Genomic DNA, 17,499 nt, shown 5'->3' with positions numbered 1-17,499 from the left:
CCCTCGTCCATTGTGTGGGTTTTTTCTTTTGTTCATGCTTCCCTTTGAACGTTGTGCCGTCGTTTTGCATCTCTTGTTGACCGATTCGAGCACTTTTGTGCTGGATGCTTGCAGATCCTGCTCGAGCGCTGCGACGACCGGCAGCAACTCGTCCACGCTGCCGAGCGCGAACGATACGGTGCGCCCGCAGGGGCGGACCCAGAGAGGAAATGATCAGGTGTCCTAGCATATAACTCGGGTAGAACCTGGTAGGAAATCCGTGCGAATGGGCGATGGCAGCTCACGTCCGCTGACTTCTAGTTTTGTTAGGGATGTCGTTAGGTTGGGGACAGGTGACAGAGAGATCCCATTCCCGCACGAGCCGAGCTGTGCGGATCGGGAAATCCTGCGGGACGTGTGCGTCGCCTTGGGCCTTGACGAAACACTCGATAGGATCACGTTAAGAATGCTAGAGGACGTTTGACGCGATGGCTGCCGGGCGGGGGCTGGAACCAGGATACCCCCGCATAACCAAGTACACGGCCGAAGACTTCAATCTACTAGCTGGTGTCGACGCTTCTGGACGAAGTATTGGAGGGCACAGGCTGTACGGGAGGGCCGGGGTAAGTCGAGCATCGGGCTGATATGAGATGATTTTGATCCTCTTTGTAAATGCATATGTGTCAAACTGATTGACAGCCCTTGGTCTGATGTTTTCTTTTACCGTTTTTGTTTTACTTGTGTCTGTCAGCTGAGGGCTGTCCATGATGGGGAAAATGCTGACAAATCGACAAACCCCGGGTTGCCTCCCAGGCTCAATGTTGGTGCTCCTGCCACTGTCGTCGTGTCTGATAAGGTCGTTTCCTTGTCTGATTTACCGGGGTGGCAAACTGAGGTATGTCCTGTGTTAAAAATGTTCCTATTGTAAATTTGCTGTTTGTATGTCTTTCCGTTTCACAGCGTGTTGATCCTCTGATGGGACCTGTTTCCTTGTGCAGGTGGTAGAGTATCTGAGTGCAATCATGCATGCACATGTGTGCTCTGTTGGTGAGGAGAAATATGAATTTGAGGAACCACGTTGAGTCTTGTATGACTAGTGTGCTTGCGATGATCGACAATCGTAATGAAAACAATGTCAATTCAGTCAATGAGATGCTCGGTTGTGCAATTTCACAAGTTGGAGATGTCAACTTGCGTGTCGTTGGTGGTGAGATTTGCTTCGTTGATAGCAATGTTGACGCGAGGGGCACCAATGTCGATCATGGTTAGTTGGCGGGCTCGTTAACCAATGTGCATTTGAATCTATTTTGTGCGCCGTATCTTGCCTAACGAATTCATTCCAGCAGGCGGTCAGGATGTTCCTCATGATGTTAAAGGGAAAGCGAATGTGCCTTACGCAGCAGGTTTGTGCATCATGCCCTCTACATTGTTATGTTTGTTAACCTGATGCCGGGTGGTCACACAGATATCCTAATCTGGTCATATTCACAGGGCCATCCACTAGTAGGCTCGTGAACCCAACTCTTCGGAAGCGACTTGGCACGGACTTAGTGGGCAGCTTTGGTGCTCCCTCTGGTGAGTCCCTTAGTTATTGCTCTGTTTTTTAACATACCATGAATAGACATGATTAGAACAAGTTTTTGGTCTGGAGAGTGAATTTATTTTTTTATGTTGTAGCTGTGGAGCACAATGTTGGGAATGCTTTTGCTCCTGGTGGGCACATTGATATGATGCCTAGTGCACGACACCTCTTTGGACCATTCCCAAGCCCAGATAGCCTTGACTTGAATCGACGGAACTCGCTAAGAGAAGGTGGTTCAGCCAGCAATGGACTTGGTAAGATTCCTATCAACCAGTCTCTCCGCGCGGTCGTGTGAAAATAATTTATACAATGGCAACTCAAAATCTCACTGTTTGCGGATGTGGCACTGTTTCTTTTGTAGGGAATGTTGCTAGGCGTCTTGATTTAAATTTGGGGAATGATGTTCGGGACTTCATAAACGGGACACCAATTGTTGGGCAAGTCGCCCCGGTGGATGTTGACATGAGCCTAACAATTGGTCGTTCCCCTACTGCAAATTTGCACCCCCGCCGTATGTGCCCCCTACCACAATTCTGTAGTTCCTATTGTTGCTACATTTCGACATACATGAGTGATTGGTTGAATCGATTTGATTTGTTGGTGACTGTGTCAAGATTGCCTTTTTTGTATGTGTCAAGAGCTCGCGCAAAGCACCTTGCTTGGATGGTTTGGTGCAGCCCGTCAGCTAAATGCTACAGGATGACCACAGACTACTCGATTGCAAACCCAATTGGAGTAGCTGTTTCTGAGATGGAGGGGAAGAGAAGGGATGAGCGTTTCTATGCAAGGGCCACGGATTCGACGTTCAATGATCTTTCTAGGTATGTGAACCGGGTTCCATTTGTTTCGCCATTGATTTCGATGCTAACTGGACTGAACCTTGTGTGACCCTTTGGACCTCCATATATCATATCATGACCCTTTCAAAAAATGGAACTCCTTGTGCAGGGTGTGGTTCAAGCATCCGCATCCATCTCTACTGAAAATGACTGGGGAGGAAGTGATAGAAGAGTTCTGTATAGATAATACACTTGCAAAGAAGGGGTTGGAATCAATCCTGCGTTTGGGGATCTGTCCCCTGGCATCAGGAAGACTAATCATTGGACTGGATTGGCCGGTGAGTGTTGCTGTACTCAAATTTACATTTTTTCCTTTGGTTCGTTGAGTATACCAGTTCTTGATTCAATGTGATTCTCTCATGTGGGTAGTTCAAATTTGCATACACAAACTCGTGCTGGAGGAGTGAGGACGTCCATGCTATGTTTACTCAGCTACCACTAGGGGTGGCCTGTGTCCTGGTTAGTGCTATTGTTGGCGTCTTTGATGCTTTCGTATAGTATGTCGTTAGTGCTATTGGGCGGTGTGTGTCGGGGTTTTGTCCTAAGCCATGCTTGTGCGTGTATAGTATGTCGTCTCACTAACTCGTTCAATGTGCCGCAGACTGCTTCAGTTGCATTGAAGAAGAAGCTCCTTCGGGCTGTCCTCACGATGGTGGGTAACGATGGCAGTGTGCCCTGTCGTGTCGAACCATAAGTGACATCCTGGAAATAATCAAAAGACTCCCGGCGCTATGTATTTTGCAAGTAGGCGCATGATGGTTTCGTTGTGGTTCAGTAATCCACATGATTAATCTTAGGGGGGTCGTCGTGTCTTCGATCTATGAACATATCTGCTACTCCATGCTTCTAGTGTGAGGGACATAAATTATTGTAATATTCTGCATATTGTCGACCACCCTGTGATTGCCTTGCAAGTGTTTCTGAACCTGAATTATTGTAATGATATGGGTCAGTATATGGGAATCCTGCTACATTAGTTTGTGTGAAGCTATTATTGTGTTTTACTGGTACTGCGTTTGTTTTGCTATTGACAAATGTGGGAGGTAGGATTGCAAACATGTGGTTTTGGAAACTGCATTCATTGTGTGATAGTGCTCTGGTTGCATAACAGATGAATGACGATGTGTGTGGAGATCTCTACGTGTGTATATCATTCTGGTGCCAATTCTTTGTTGTGCCCCTGATCATAACTAAAAAAGTATAAAAGATTTTAGATTGTGTGGGAGGAAACCTACAAGAAAAAGCTTTGGGTAAAATCCTACCACAACTTAGCTGTGTGATTGTGCTCTGGTTGGGTGTTTTTAGTAGTGTTCTGCATAAATGATGGGGAGGTTTGGGACTTCTGGGGCTTTTTGGATTGGATGTGTCACAGTAAAAATCGTGCCGGATGGGCTACAGTACAAACGAGGAAATGTGCACACCGGCCATCTCCTTCCGTAATTCAGAACTGCCACACCCGATCCACGGGCATTTCCATTCACATGATCATTTAGTATATATTGGTTAACTTGGTCAGGCCCCAGGTGTGGCTGATATTCAAAACCCAAGTGTTTTGCTGAAAATGCTGGTTCATTCAGTCACTGCCCCACCACTCATCTGAAAAACATTCTCCCAGGGGGGGATTTATTTCTATGTCCTCGACTGATTGCATTGTGAAAAACGAATAAAAATCATAAGTTACATGGTTTTTTATTTTGCACATAGCTACGCCAAATGTAATTGCTGAAGGAAATATGCCCTAGAGGCAATAATAAAGTTATTATTTATTTTCTTATATCATGATAAATGTTTATTATTCATGCTAGAATTGTATTAACCGGAAACATAATACATGTGTGAATACATAGACAAACAGAGTGTCACTAGTATGCCTCTACTTGACTAGCTCGTTAATCAAAGATGGTTATGTTTCCTAACCATAGACAAAGAGTTGTCATTTGATTAACGGGATCACATCATTAGTTAAATGATCTGATTGACATGACCCATTTCATTAGCTTAGCACCCGATTGTTTAGTATGTTGCTATTGCTTTCTTCATGACTTATACATGTTCCTATGACTATGAGATTATGCAACTCCCGTTTGCCGGAGGAACACTTTGTGTGCTACCAAACGTCACAACGTAACTGGGTGATTATAAAGGAGCTCTACAGGTGTCTCCAAAGGTAAATGTTGGGTTGGCGTATTTCGAGATTAGGATTTGTCACTCCGATTGTTGGAGAGGTATCTCTGGGCCCTCTCGGTAATGCACATCACATAAGCCTTGCAAGCATTGCAACTAATGAGTTAGTTGCGAGATGATGTATTACGAAACGAGTAAAGAGACTTGCCGGTAACGAGATTGAACTAGGTATTGGATACCGACGATCGAATCTCGGGCAAGTAACATACCGATGACAAAGGGAACAACGTATGTTGTTATGCGGTCTGACCGATAAAGATCTTCGTAGAATATGTAGGAGCCAATATGGGCATCCAGGTCCCGCTATTGGTTATTGACCGGAGACGTGTCTCGGTCATGTCTACATTGTTCTTGAACCCGTAGGGTCCGCACGCTTAAGGTTTCGATGACAGTTATATTATGAGTTTATGAGTTTTGATGTACCGAAAGAGTTCGGAGTCCCGGATGAGATCGGGGACATGACGAGGAGTCTCAAAATGGTCGAGACGTAAAGATCGATATATTGGACGACTATATTCGGACATCGGAAAGGTTCCGAGTGATTCGGGTATTTTTCGGAGTACCGGGTAGTTACGGGAGAAGCAATGGGCCTTGATGGGCTTTAGTGGGAAGAGGAGAAAGGGCCAAGGGGCTGCTGCGCCCCCCTCCCCTCTGGTCCGAATTGGACTAGGGAAAAGGGGGCCGGCCACCTTTCCTTCTCCTCCACTTCCTTCTCCCTTCCTCCCCTCTTAGTGGACTCCTGAGTCCTAGTAGGACTCCACATCCTGGCCGCACCAAGCCTTGGCCGGCCTCCTCCTCCTCCATCCTTTATATACAGGGGCAGGGGGCACCCCATAGACACACAAGTTGATCTTCGTGATCGTTCCTTAGCCGTGTGCGGTGCCCCCCTCCACTATATTCCACCTCGGTCATATTGTAGCGGTGCTTAGGCGAAGCCCTGCGACAAGAGAACATCAAGATCGTCACCACGCCGTCGTGCTGACGGAACTCCTCCCCGACGCTTTGCTGGATCGGAGCCCGGGGATCGTCATCGAGCTGAACGTGTGCTAGAACTCGGAGGTGCCGTAGTTTCGGTGCTTGATCGGTCGGGCCATGGAGACGTACGACTACATCAACCAAACGCTTCCGTTGTCGATCTACAAGGGTACATAGATTACACTCTCCCCTCTTGTTGCTATGCATCACCATGATCTTGCGTGTGCGTAGGAAACTTTTTGAAATTACTACGTTCCCCAACACTAGCATCCGAGCCTAGGTTTTATATGTTGATGTTATATGCACGAGTAGAACACAAGTGAGTTGTGGACGATATAAGTCATACTGCTTACCAGCATGTCATACTTTGGTTCGGCGGTATTGTTGGACGAAGCGGCCCAGACCAACATTACACGTATGCTTACGCGAGACCGGTTCTCCCGACGTGCTTTGCACAGAGGTGGCTTGCGGGTGACAGTTTCTCCAACTTTAGTTGAACCGAGTGTGGCTACGCCCGGTCCTTGCGAAGGTTAAAACAGCACCAACTTGACAAACTATCGTTGTGGTTTTGATGCGTAGGTAAGATTAGTTCTTGCTTAAGCCCGTAGCAGCGACGTAAAACTTGCAACAACAAAGTAGAGGACGTCTAATTTGTTTTTGCAGGGCATGTTGTGATGTGATATGGTCAAGACATGATGCTAAATTTTATTGTATGAGATGATCATGTTTTGTAACCGAGTTATCGGCAACTGGCAGGAGCCATATGGTTGTCGCTTTATTGTATGCAATGCAATCGCGCTGTAATGCTTTACTTTATCACTAAGCGGTAGCGATAGTCGTAGAAGCATAAGATTGGCAAGACAACAACGATGCTACGATGGAGATCAAGGTGTCGCGCCGGTGACGATGGTGATCACGACGGTGCTTCGAAGATGGAGATCACAAGCACAAGATGATGATGGCCATATCATATCACTTATATTGATTGCATGTGATGTTTATCTTTTATGCATCTTATCTTGCTTTGATTGACGGTAGCATTATAAGATGATCTCTCACTAATTATCAAGAAGTGTTCTCCCTGAGTATGCACCGTTGCGAAAGTTCTTCGTGCTGAGACACCACGTGATGATCGGGTGTGATAGGCTCTACGTTCAAATACAACGGGTGCAGAATAGTTGCACATGCGGAATACTCAGGTTATACTTGACGAGCCAAGCATATACAGATATGGCCTTGGAACACGGAGACCGAAAGGTCGAGCGTGAATCATATAGTAGATATGATCAACATTGTGATGTTCACCAATGAAACTACTCCATCTCACGTGATGATCGGACATGGTTTAGTTGATTTGGATCACGTGATCACTTAGAGGATTAGAGGGATGTCTATCTAAGTGGGAGTTCTTAAGTAATATGATTAAATTGAACTTAAATTTATCATGAACTTAGTCCTTGTAGTATTTTGCAAATTATGTTGTAGATCAATAGCTCGCGTTGTTGCTTCCCTGTGTTTATTTTGATATGTTCCTAGAGAAAATTGTGTTGAAAGATGTTAGTAGCAATGATGCGGATTGGATCCGTGATCTGAGGTTTATCCTCATTGCTGCACAGAAAAATTATGTCCTTGATGCACCGCTAGGTGACAGACCTATTGCAGGAGCAGATGCAGACGTTATGAACATTTGGCTAGCTCAATATGATGACTACTTGATAGTTTAGTGCACCATGCTTAATGGCTTAGAATCGGGACTTCAAAGACGTTTTGAACGTCATGGACCATATGAGATGTTCCAAGAGTTGAAGTTAATATTTCAAGCAAATACCCGAGTTGAGAGATATGAAGTCTCCAACAAGTTCTATAGCTAAAAGATGGAGGAGAATCGCTCAACTAGTGAGCATGTGCTCAGATTGTCTGGGTACTACAATCGCTTGAATCAAGTGGGAGTTAATCTTCCAGATAAGATAGTGATTGACATAATTCTCTAGTCACCATCACTAAGTTAGTAGAACTTCGTGATGAACTATAATATGCAAGGGATAACAGAAACAACTCCCAAGCTCTTCGTGATGCTGAAATCAACGAAGGTGGAAATCAAGAAAAACATCAAGTGTTGACGGTTGACAAGACGACTAGTTTCAAGAAAAGGGCAAAGGGAAGAAGGGGAACTTCAAGAAAAATGGCAAGCAAGTTGCTGCTCAAGTGAAGAAGCCCAAGTGTGATCCTAAGCCTGAGACTAAGTGCTTCTACTGCAAAGGGACTGGTCACTGGAAGCAGAACTACCCCAAGTGATTGGCGGATAAAAAGGATGGCAAAGTGAACATAAGTATATTTGATATACATATTATTGATGTGTACTTTACTAGTGTTTATAGCAACCCCTCAGTATTTGATACTAATTCAGTTGCTAAGATTAGTAACTCGAAACGAGAGTTGCAGAATAAACAGAGACTACTTAACGGTGAAGTAACGATGTGTGTTGGAAGTGGCTCCAAAATTGATATGATCATCATCGCACACTCCCTATACTTTCGGGATTAGTGTTGAACCTAAATAAGTATTATTTGGTGTTTGTGTTGAGCATGAACATGATTTGATCATGTTTATTGTAATACGGTTATTCATTTAAGTAAAAGAATACATTGTTGTTCTGTTTACATGAATAAAACCTTATATGGTTACACACCCAATGAAAATGGTTCATTGGATCTCGATCGTAGTGATACACATATTTATAATATTGAAACCAAAAGATGCAAAGTTAATAATGATAGTGCAACTTATTTGTGGCACTGCCGTTTAGGTCATATTGGTGTAAAGCGCATGATGAAACTCCATGCTGATGGGCTTTTGGAATCACTTGATTATGAATCACTTGATGCTTGCGAACCGTGCCTCATGGGCAAGATGACTAAGACTCCGTTCTCCGGAACAATAGAGCGAGCAACTAACTTATTGGAAATAATACATACTGATGTATGCGATCCGATGAGTGTTGAGGCTCGTGGCAAGTATCATTATTTTCTGACCTTCACAGATGATTTGAGCAGATATGGGTATATCTACTTGATGAAACACAAGTCTGAAACATTTGAAAAGTTCAAAGAATTTCAGAGTGAAGTGGAGAATCATCGTAACAAGAAAATAAAAGTTTCTACGATATGATCGCAGAGGTAAAATATTTAAGTTACGAGTTTGGCCTTCAGTTAAAACAATGTGAAATAGTTTCACTACTCACGCCGCCTGGAACACCACAGTGTAATGGTGTGTCCGAATATCGTAACCGTACTTTATTAGATATGGTGCAATCTATGATGTCTCTTGCCGATTTACCACTATCGTTTTGGGGTTATGCATTAGAGACATCTGCATTCACGTTAAATAGGGCACCATCTAAATCCGTTGAGACGACACTATATGAACTATGGTTTAGCAAGAAACCAAAGTTGTCGTTTCTTAAAAGTTTGGGGTTGTGATGCTTATGTGAAAAAGTTTCATCCTGATAAGCTCAAACCCAAATCGGAAAAGTGTGTCTTCATAGGATACCCAAAAGTTACTGTTGGGTACACTTTCTATCACAGATCCGAAGGCAAGCCTTTTGTTGCTAAATTCGGAAACTTTCTGGAGAAGGAGTTTCTCTCGAAAGAAGTGAGTGGAAGAAAAGTAGAACTTGACGAGGTAACTGTACCTGCTCCCTTATTGGAAAGTAGTGCATCACAGAAAACTGTTTCAGTGACACCTATACCAGTTAGTGAGGAAGCTAATGATGATGATCATGAAACCAGAACAAGATACTACTGAACCTCGTAGATCAACCAGACTGAGATCCGTGCCAGAGTGGTACGGTAATCCTGTTCTGTAAGTCATGCTACTAGATCATGATGAACCTACGAACTATGAAGAAGCGATGGTGAGCCTAGATTCCGCAAAATGGCTTGAAGCCATGAAATCTGAGATAGGATCCATGTATGAGAACAAAGTATGGACTTTGGTTGACTTGCCCAATGATCGGCAAGCAATTGAGAATAAATGGATCTTCAAGAAGAAGACTGATGCTGATGGTAATATTACTGTCTACAAAGCTCGACTTGTCGCAAAAGGTTTTCGGCAAGTTCAAGGGGTTGACTACGATGAGACCTTCTCACTCGTAGCGATGCTTAAGTCTGTCCGAATCATGTTAGCAATTGCCGCATTTTATGATTATGAAATTTGGCAGATGGATGTCAAAACTGCATTCCTGAATGGATTTCTGGAAGAAGAGTTGTATATGATGCAACCAGAAGGTTTTGTCGATCCAAAGGGAACTAACAAAGTGTGCAAGCTCCAACGATCCATTTATGGACTGGTGCAAGCCTCTGGGAGTTGGAATAAACGCTTTGATAGTATGATCAAAGCATTTGGTTTTATACAGACTTTTGGAGAAGCTTGTATTTACAAGAAAGTGAGTGGGAGCTCTGTAACATTTCTAATATTATATGTAGATGACATATTACTAATTGGAAACGATATAGAATTTCTGGATAGCATAAAGGGATACTTGAATAAGAGCTTTTCAATGAAAGACCTCGGTGAAGCTGCTTACATATTAGGCATTAAGATCTATAAAGATAGATCAAGACGCTTGATAAGTTTTTTCAATAAGTACATACCTTGACAAGATTTTGAAGTAGTTCAAAATGGAACAATCAAAGAAGGAGTTCTTGCCTGTGTTGCAAGGTGTGAAGTTGAGTAGGACTCAAAACCCGACCACGGCAGAAGATAGAGAGAGAATGAAAGTCATTCCCTATGCCTCAGCCATAGGTTCTATAAAGTATGTCATGCTGTGTACCAGATCTATTGTATACCCTACACTGATTTTGGCAAGGGAAGTACAATAGTGATCTACAAGTAGATCACTGGACAGCGGTCAAAGTTATCCTTAGTGGAATAAGGATATGTTTCTCGATTATGGAGGTGACAAAAAGGTTCACCGTAAAGGGTTACGTCGATGCAAGTTTTGACACTGATCTGGATGACTCTAAGTCTCAATCTAGATCCATGTTGAAAGTGGGAGCAATTAGTTAGAGTAGCTCCGTGCAGAGCATTGTTGACATAGAAATTTGCAAAATACTTACGGATCTGAATATGACAGACCCGTTGACTAAAATTATCTCACAAGCAAAACATGGTCACACCTTAGTACTCTTTGGGTGTTAATCACATAGTGATGTGAACTAGATTACTGACTCTAGTAAACCCTTTGGGTGTTGATCACATATCGATGTGAACTATGGGTGTTAATCACATTGTGATGTGAACTATTATTGTTAAATCACATGGTGATGTGAACTAGATTATTGACTCTAGTGCAAGTGGGAGACTGAAGGAAATATGCCCTAGAGGCAATAATAAAGTTATTATTTATTTCCTTATATCATGATAAATGTTTATTATTCATGCTAGAATTGTATTAACCGGAAACATAATACATGTGTGAATACATAGACAAACAGAGTGTCACTAGTATGCCTCTACTTGACTAGCTCGTTAATCAAAGATGATTATGTTTCCTAACCATAGACAAAGAGTTGTCATTTTATTAACAGGATCACATCATTAGTTAAATGATCTGATTGACATGACCCATTTCATTAGCTTAGCACCCGATCGTTTAGTATGTTGCTATTGCTTTCTTCATGACTTATACATGTTCCTATGACTATGAGATTATGCAACTCCCGTTTGCCGGAGGAACACTTTACGTGCTACCAAACGTCACAACGTAACTGGGTGATTATAAAGGAGCTCTACAGGATTCTCCAAAGGTAAATGTTGGGTTGGCGTATTTCAAGATTAGGATTTGTCACTCCGATTGTCGGAGAGGTATCTCTGGGCCCTCTCGGTAATGCACATCACATAAGCCTTGCAAGCATTGCAACTAATGAGTTAGTTGCGAGATGATGTATTACGAAACGAGTAAAGAGACTTGCCGGTAACGAGATTGAACTAGGTATTGGATACCGACGATCGAATCTCGGGCAAGTAACATACCGATGACAAAGGGAACAACGTATGTTGTTATGCGGTCTGACCGATAAAGATCTTCGTAGAATATGTAGGAGCCAATATGGGCATCCAGGTCTCGCTATTGGTTATTGACCAGAGACGTGTCTCGGTCATGTCTACATTGTTCTCGAACCCGTAGGGTCCGCACGCTTAAGGTTTCGATGACAGTTATATTATGAGTTTATGAGTTTTGATGTACCGAAGGAGTTAGGAGTCCCGGATGAGATCGGGGACATGACGAGGAGTCTCGAATTGGTCGAGACGTAAAGATCGATATATTGGACGACTATATTCGGACATCGGAAATGTTCCGAGTGATTCGGGTATTTTTCGGAGTACCGGGTAGTTACGGGAGAAGCAATGGGCCTTGATGGGCTTTAGTGGGAAGAGGAGAAAGGGCCAAGGGGCTGCTGCGCCCCCCGTCCCCTCTGGTCCGAATTGGACTAGGGAAAAGGGGGCCGGCCACCTTTCCTTCTCCTCCACTTCCTTCTTCCTTCCTCCCCTCTTGGTGGACTCCTACTAGGACTTGGAGTCCTAGTAGGACTCCTACTAGGACTTGGAGTCCTAGTAGGACTCCACATCCTGGCCGCACCAAGCCTTGGCCGGCCTCCTCCTCCTCCATCCTTTATATACAGGGGCAGGGGGCACCCCATAGACACACAAGTTGATCTTCGTGATCGTTCCTTAGCCGTGTGCGGTGCCCCCCTCCACTATATTCCACCTCAGTCATATTGTAGCGGTGCTTAGGCGAAGCCCTGCGACAAGAGAACATCAAGATCGTCACCATGCCGTCGTGCTGACGGAACTCCTCCCCGACGCTTTGCTGGATTGGAGTCCGGGGATCGTCATCGAGCTGAACGTGTGCTAGAACTCGGAGGTGCCGTAGTTTCGGTGCTTGATCGGTCGGGCCGTGGAGACGTACGACTACATCAACCAAACGCTTCCGTTGTCGAAAGGTACGTAGATTACACTCTCCCCTCTCGTTGCTATGCATCACCATGATCTTGCGTGTGCGTAGGAATTTTTTTGAAATTACTACGTTCCCCAACAATTGCCACCATAATTGTTCATTAAACATTGCAGCTCAAGGCAAATAATCTGGAGGGAGCACATTTCAGTTTGCCACCACCAATATTCATTTAGTACCGCGGTTCAAATATTTTATCGCTCTCAGCGTTTTATTTCTAAGACCTTCCTGGCTACATTACTACTGACCCTCTGATTCCTTCATCGTGTCGTTTAGCGCATTGGCAACCGTGTCTAGACCTTCAAGCTGGAGCGTGGCAGTGTTCCCTTCCATGTGTATCATCTCGATGAGGAGTGAGTCCCTTTCAGCGGTAATAGTTGCCTGTATATATGGGCAATCATGAATTAGATTAGTTTCCAAGGGTCAAGTGTGTGTAGTTCAAAGATTGCGTCTGAATTATTAACCTTAGTAAGTGGTTTTGCCAGTGAGGTCCCTTTAAAATGTCTGAGTAGATGGATGACACAGATGGCACTCTCAGCCCTGCATGTGTGTTCAGTGGTCCAATTAAAATGCAGTCAGCCAAAAGGTCTTCTTCCTCCGCGTGGTCAAAGGCTAACTAACAACATAACTGACAGAAGAAGTAGTCAATACAGTATGGCATGCTATTGGGGCAGTGGTGGACCTGGTGAATGTTGTGGTTGACAGCAGGGGGTCTTCTTCCTCCAGAACATCCAGCTGTAGTGCCACTTGGTGAAGAAATCTTCGATGCAATCGAACAGCGCGTCATGAAGTTTGTCGGCAGCGTATATAAGGGATGTTTTCCGGTATGCATCCTCGGTCTGGTATGCCATTGGGTCCATGATGGTTATCACCTTGTCGACCATGTCCCAGTTGAAGCAGCACCAACCATGTTGCATATCTGCAGGGACCGTGACCTGTTCGACATGTTCAAATACAAGAGGGGTGTGTGTCAAAGAATCGATTGATTCAGTTCTCATGGGGGAGTGATCGTGCCATGTTGATCAAATTCCCATGTTCTGGGTGTACAATGGACCAGTGTTGTATAGTATTACCATCCGGCAGTTTGCAATGTTGCACTTGACTCCGATTCCAGTGAATTGTATTTGTATTGACATGATTCTTGTAGTGTCTTCCCCTGCAATTGCGTGACACTGGTCCATGACAATTGGAGAAAAGGCGAAAAGGATTAGTTCATGGCCGAGCTCGAAATATGACTACAATTGGAGAGAAACTTTTCGTACCGAGAAGTCGGGCTCAAGGAGCAACCGGTATTGTTCATTCAGCGTTGCACGGTGAGCGTGCGCCTCCATTTGTCCCATCCGACGTATGACCAATGACCCGAGCTCGTGGTCAATTTCATAACCATCGCATATTTGTGACTTAATTGCTTTGCCACTGATTGAGATTATCCGCGGGTCAGGATGCGAGACCCATTCCCTGTGAGAGTGATGCAAAAAACTTTAGTCTATCGGCACAACATACCGGGTCGTCGCAATGCACTTACCTAGTGACTCTTGAAAATGATCTGCATTGTGTTTGTGGTTACCTTGATAGGTCGGAGGGCGTCCTTGACCACATCCAATCTCTGATAGCTTTCCGTATAGTTGGGCCGTGTGTACGCACCAATTGGTTCGTGGACCATGGGTCTTTGGGGAACCCAGTATGAGTCACATTCTTCTTTGTTATATCCGTGTCATTCACTTGACCAAATACGGTGTATCCCTCAGTGTCTCCTATCTCGTCATTGAGCATCATTAGTTGTCCAACGAGATTGTCGGAGTATATCTTTGTTGCCGAAGTAGGTGAAATCGGCTCGGCCTTTCCATCCTTCTTGATAGGTGTGCTTGCCTCATCGTTGCCGTCTGTGTCCAGCTCGAATGATGGGGCATCTGTCGACATGGGTTATTTATCGTTATCGTGTGCTTATGATTGTAAAATAGTATCAGAAAGAAGCATATGACCTAGGCGGCCTCCCCCCCCCCCACTTCTACACATATGTCAAGATGTTCACGCCTGCCCGGCGCCCCACGTGCCCCAATGAACACCACCACACCAACCCGCCCCAAACTCACAACCACCACCTACACCCGGCAAAAAAGTACTATTACCAGGCGCGAGGTCTGCCCATGAGCGTTTATGGCCCATTACGGGTGTTGTGGACGACTGGCCGACGTTGGACGTGCACATTACATTGGCATTCTGAATAATAGTTGAGGGTGGAGTCGACAACTCGAGCCTTCTCCCCACTATCTGCTTGCCGAGCCTAGACGGTGCTTCCCTCACATCGTGCCGTGTTGCATAACACATATATAGGCTTGAAGCACAGAGTCGAGCGGCTCAATGATATATGAATTTGTGATGAACGCGGGCGGGGTTGTGGGCCGTGTACCTTCGCCAGCGACGTTAGGGATGGGCGGAGGGGCATGATCTGCTACACTTGATGCGGGGGTTTCAATATCTGGCTTGCTGGAATAAAGATGCAACAGTTTTTTCACCAATCGGATGTTCTCATTTGCAATGTCCCTTTTCATTCCGTTTGCGATGTGCACGCACTTCGCGTTGTGCTCTTTTATTGCCCATCCTAAGGGAGACGCGGCCTGCAAAATTAGAAAGTCGATATGTCATATAGAAAACATTCCGGCGGGCGAATGTTCCACACCAGGGGTCCGTCGTTAAAAACATGACACTGGTGACCAGTGCATACATATTTGCTGAACCATTTGAATTTCGGAAAAAAGCTTCTCACCAGCTCTGGGTTTTGCATCTGGATCCAGCGAGCATAATCACCTGCACTGAATGTGTCGAGGCTGCTTGGGGTGTGCGCAAGTTGTCCTATGGCTGATTTAGGATTGACGTAGTTCCCCTATTTTCCGACATCTGGGTTGTGTGTCACCACTGCATACATATTTGCTGAACCTTCTGCCTTGTCCTCTATTGCTCTCTTGGCGTGTTTCACATTTACATAGTTGTGTCTGGTGTAGCACACGGCAGTCCCGTGTCTTGCCTGCAAGAGCTCACTTCAAGATTAGATCATGATGTGTTCAAGCACCTTTGGCATATATTTTTGTTGTGTTTAAGCATAGAATGGTGTTCTTTTTACCTCAGGTAATATGTAAATGTTTTTCCCGTCCTTTCTTACTGAGCACATTAGGATCATCCGTTTCAGGGTCGCCCCGTCGAACAACTCTATCCGTGGTATCTTGGTCTGCTTCAAGTTGAGAATGCCCAGATCTACATTGTCTAGTACAAAAACCTGTTGCTCAGGGGACAAATTTGAAAAAAAGTTAGAGAACAATGCCCTTCCAGTGTACTAGCAGTGTATATAAACATAAAATGAACATGGTGATTCTGTTTTCCTTGGTATTGACTATTGGCTGTTTTGAGGCAATTACCTGCAGAAAAAGGTGGCACCCGGACAAGTTGTTGACAGATATGTTTGCATCTGTTTCCAACTTCAGTTTAGCAATTGCTTCCAATAAACCTTCAAATGAATACTTGCACCAATTGAATAGTGCGATGTTGTCGGTATCACTGATGGCACCCCAGTAGTCGATGGTCGAGTGGTCGTGCTTGGTGCACGGGGCAAACAGATTACCCATCACAAAGACCACGAACGCCATCTTGAAGCAGTCCTTCTCTAATCGGCTTGATAGTTCAGTTATTTCCTTCCCGATGAACACTTCGACCGAGCTTAAACTGCGGTCAGATTTGTCAGCCCAACCTATAGAGTTCATGATGAACTCGATTGCTTCAGGTGTGATCTCAGCATCCTTTCCGTGTATGTCTTGCTCTCCACATGGGATGCTGAAAACTTTGTGGAAATCCTCCGGGTAGAATGTAATTGGCGTTCCACCGTCCCTCAAGATAATACAGTGATCTTTCACGACGACCTTGCTCATGAGGAACTTGCTGAACTTCAGGTTGATTTTTTGAATCATGGGGATGCGCAGCACACCATCAAAACCAATCTCCTCGACCAAGAATCGTTTGTAATCCGATAATGCACCAACCACATCTATAACTTTCTGAATAGCAATTCTGGAAGTGTGTGATGTGGACCTGGTTGATGACGCCGTCTGAACTGATCCAGTATGAACTGCTGCTTCTCCTTCGTCTCCCATCTGCTCTACCTCTCTATCCATGGAGGCCGGAGTTTGCATCAGCCGTCCGGGTTGATGTTCCCCTTCTTCCATCAGCCAAACCGCAAGACCTAATGGGGAGCATGTACTGGGGGTTAGGCTTGTTAGAGACTGGCGCACGAGCAACCAAGCATAGAAGTGGGTGGAATAATACCTCGCTGCTCGGCGATCCCGGCGTGCTCCGTCGCCTGGGGAGATCGAAGAAATCATCGCTGCAATGGAGGCGACCCCTCTACAGTAGCGACCGCAGGGGAGGGGAAGGCGAGGTGTGGGTGCAGCAATTAATTTTGGGTAGCCTCATCGGCAGGTGGTGAATGACAGCGTGTGGGATCCACGCGCTAATTGAAGGTTACATTACGGAGCATGATTACATTAGTTCTCTTCCACAACACGGTACAAGCAAGTCTGCCCTCTGCCGGTACAATTTTTTCCAAGACTAGTTTTTACTCTGCAGCTGACTCTTGAGCGCCTTCTTCATCCAGGGCATCTGCTCTGTTAAATACAGGCATGGCGCAAAAGTATTAACGTTCTACAGTGTTCTTGCAACGGTCGTTTTTGGTCCTCTCGCCTGGGCTAGTACGGCTCGTGTCAGTTCCGTGTGTTAGCCTTGCCATCGAATATGCAAATATACGGAGAACTCGCTCTCGAGCAGGTTAGCTATACTCTAACTAGCGCGGGCGGGGCTTCGAATCGCGACGCCACGCGGTCCGTCGATGCCCTGCATGCAGCTGCCGCTGCGTGGAAGGCTGCACTTCTCCTGAAGAC

The 17,499-nt window shown here is 45.0% G+C and overlaps 1 protein-coding gene across 2 annotated transcripts; it reads right to left on the bottom strand.

Annotated features, from left to right (window-relative positions):
- Positions 1–12,658: 12,658 nt before the first annotated feature.
- LOC119356459 lies at positions 12,659–17,000 on the bottom strand. Of its 2 annotated transcripts, XM_037623414.1 has the most exons (11): positions 16,889–17,000; positions 15,988–16,805; positions 15,696–15,848; positions 15,342–15,599; positions 14,985–15,192; positions 14,142–14,484; positions 13,837–14,032; positions 13,648–13,746; positions 13,257–13,509; positions 13,039–13,114; positions 12,659–12,955 (listed from the first exon to the last, which is right to left on the bottom strand). In XM_037623414.1, the coding sequence occupies exons 4-11, from the start codon at positions 15,357–15,359 to the stop codon at positions 12,913–12,915; spliced, it is 1,236 nt and encodes a 411-aa protein (XP_037479311.1). In that variant the 5' UTR covers positions 15,360–15,599; positions 15,696–15,848; positions 15,988–16,805; positions 16,889–17,000; the 3' UTR covers positions 12,659–12,912. The 2 variants fall into 2 exon arrangements, with proteins under 2 accessions (XP_037479311.1, XP_037479312.1); XM_037623415.1 differs by lacking the exons at positions 15,342–15,599; positions 15,696–15,848; positions 15,988–16,805; positions 16,889–17,000 and having other exon boundaries at positions 14,704–15,100.
- Positions 17,001–17,499: the final 499 nt, after the last annotated feature.

The sequence above is a fragment of the Triticum dicoccoides genome, chromosome 2A, assembly GCF_002162155.2.
Source record: "Triticum dicoccoides isolate Atlit2015 ecotype Zavitan chromosome 2A, WEW_v2.0, whole genome shotgun sequence".
Classification (NCBI taxonomy): Eukaryota; Viridiplantae; Streptophyta; class Magnoliopsida; order Poales; family Poaceae; genus Triticum; species Triticum dicoccoides.
The sequence above is the reverse complement of the archived record's forward strand: the minus strand, read 5'-3'. Positions and strand labels throughout refer to the sequence as shown.

Coding starts and splice junctions, on each gene's coding strand:
- LOC119356459 (XM_037623414.1), bottom strand. Junction 13,510..13,647: donor ACATTGCAAACTGCCGGATG/GTAATACTATAC, acceptor CATGTCGAACAG/GTCACGGTCCCTGCAGATAT. Junction 12,956..13,038: donor TGGCAAAACCACTTACTAAG/GTTAATAATTCA, acceptor CCATATATACAG/GCAACTATTACCGCTGAAAG.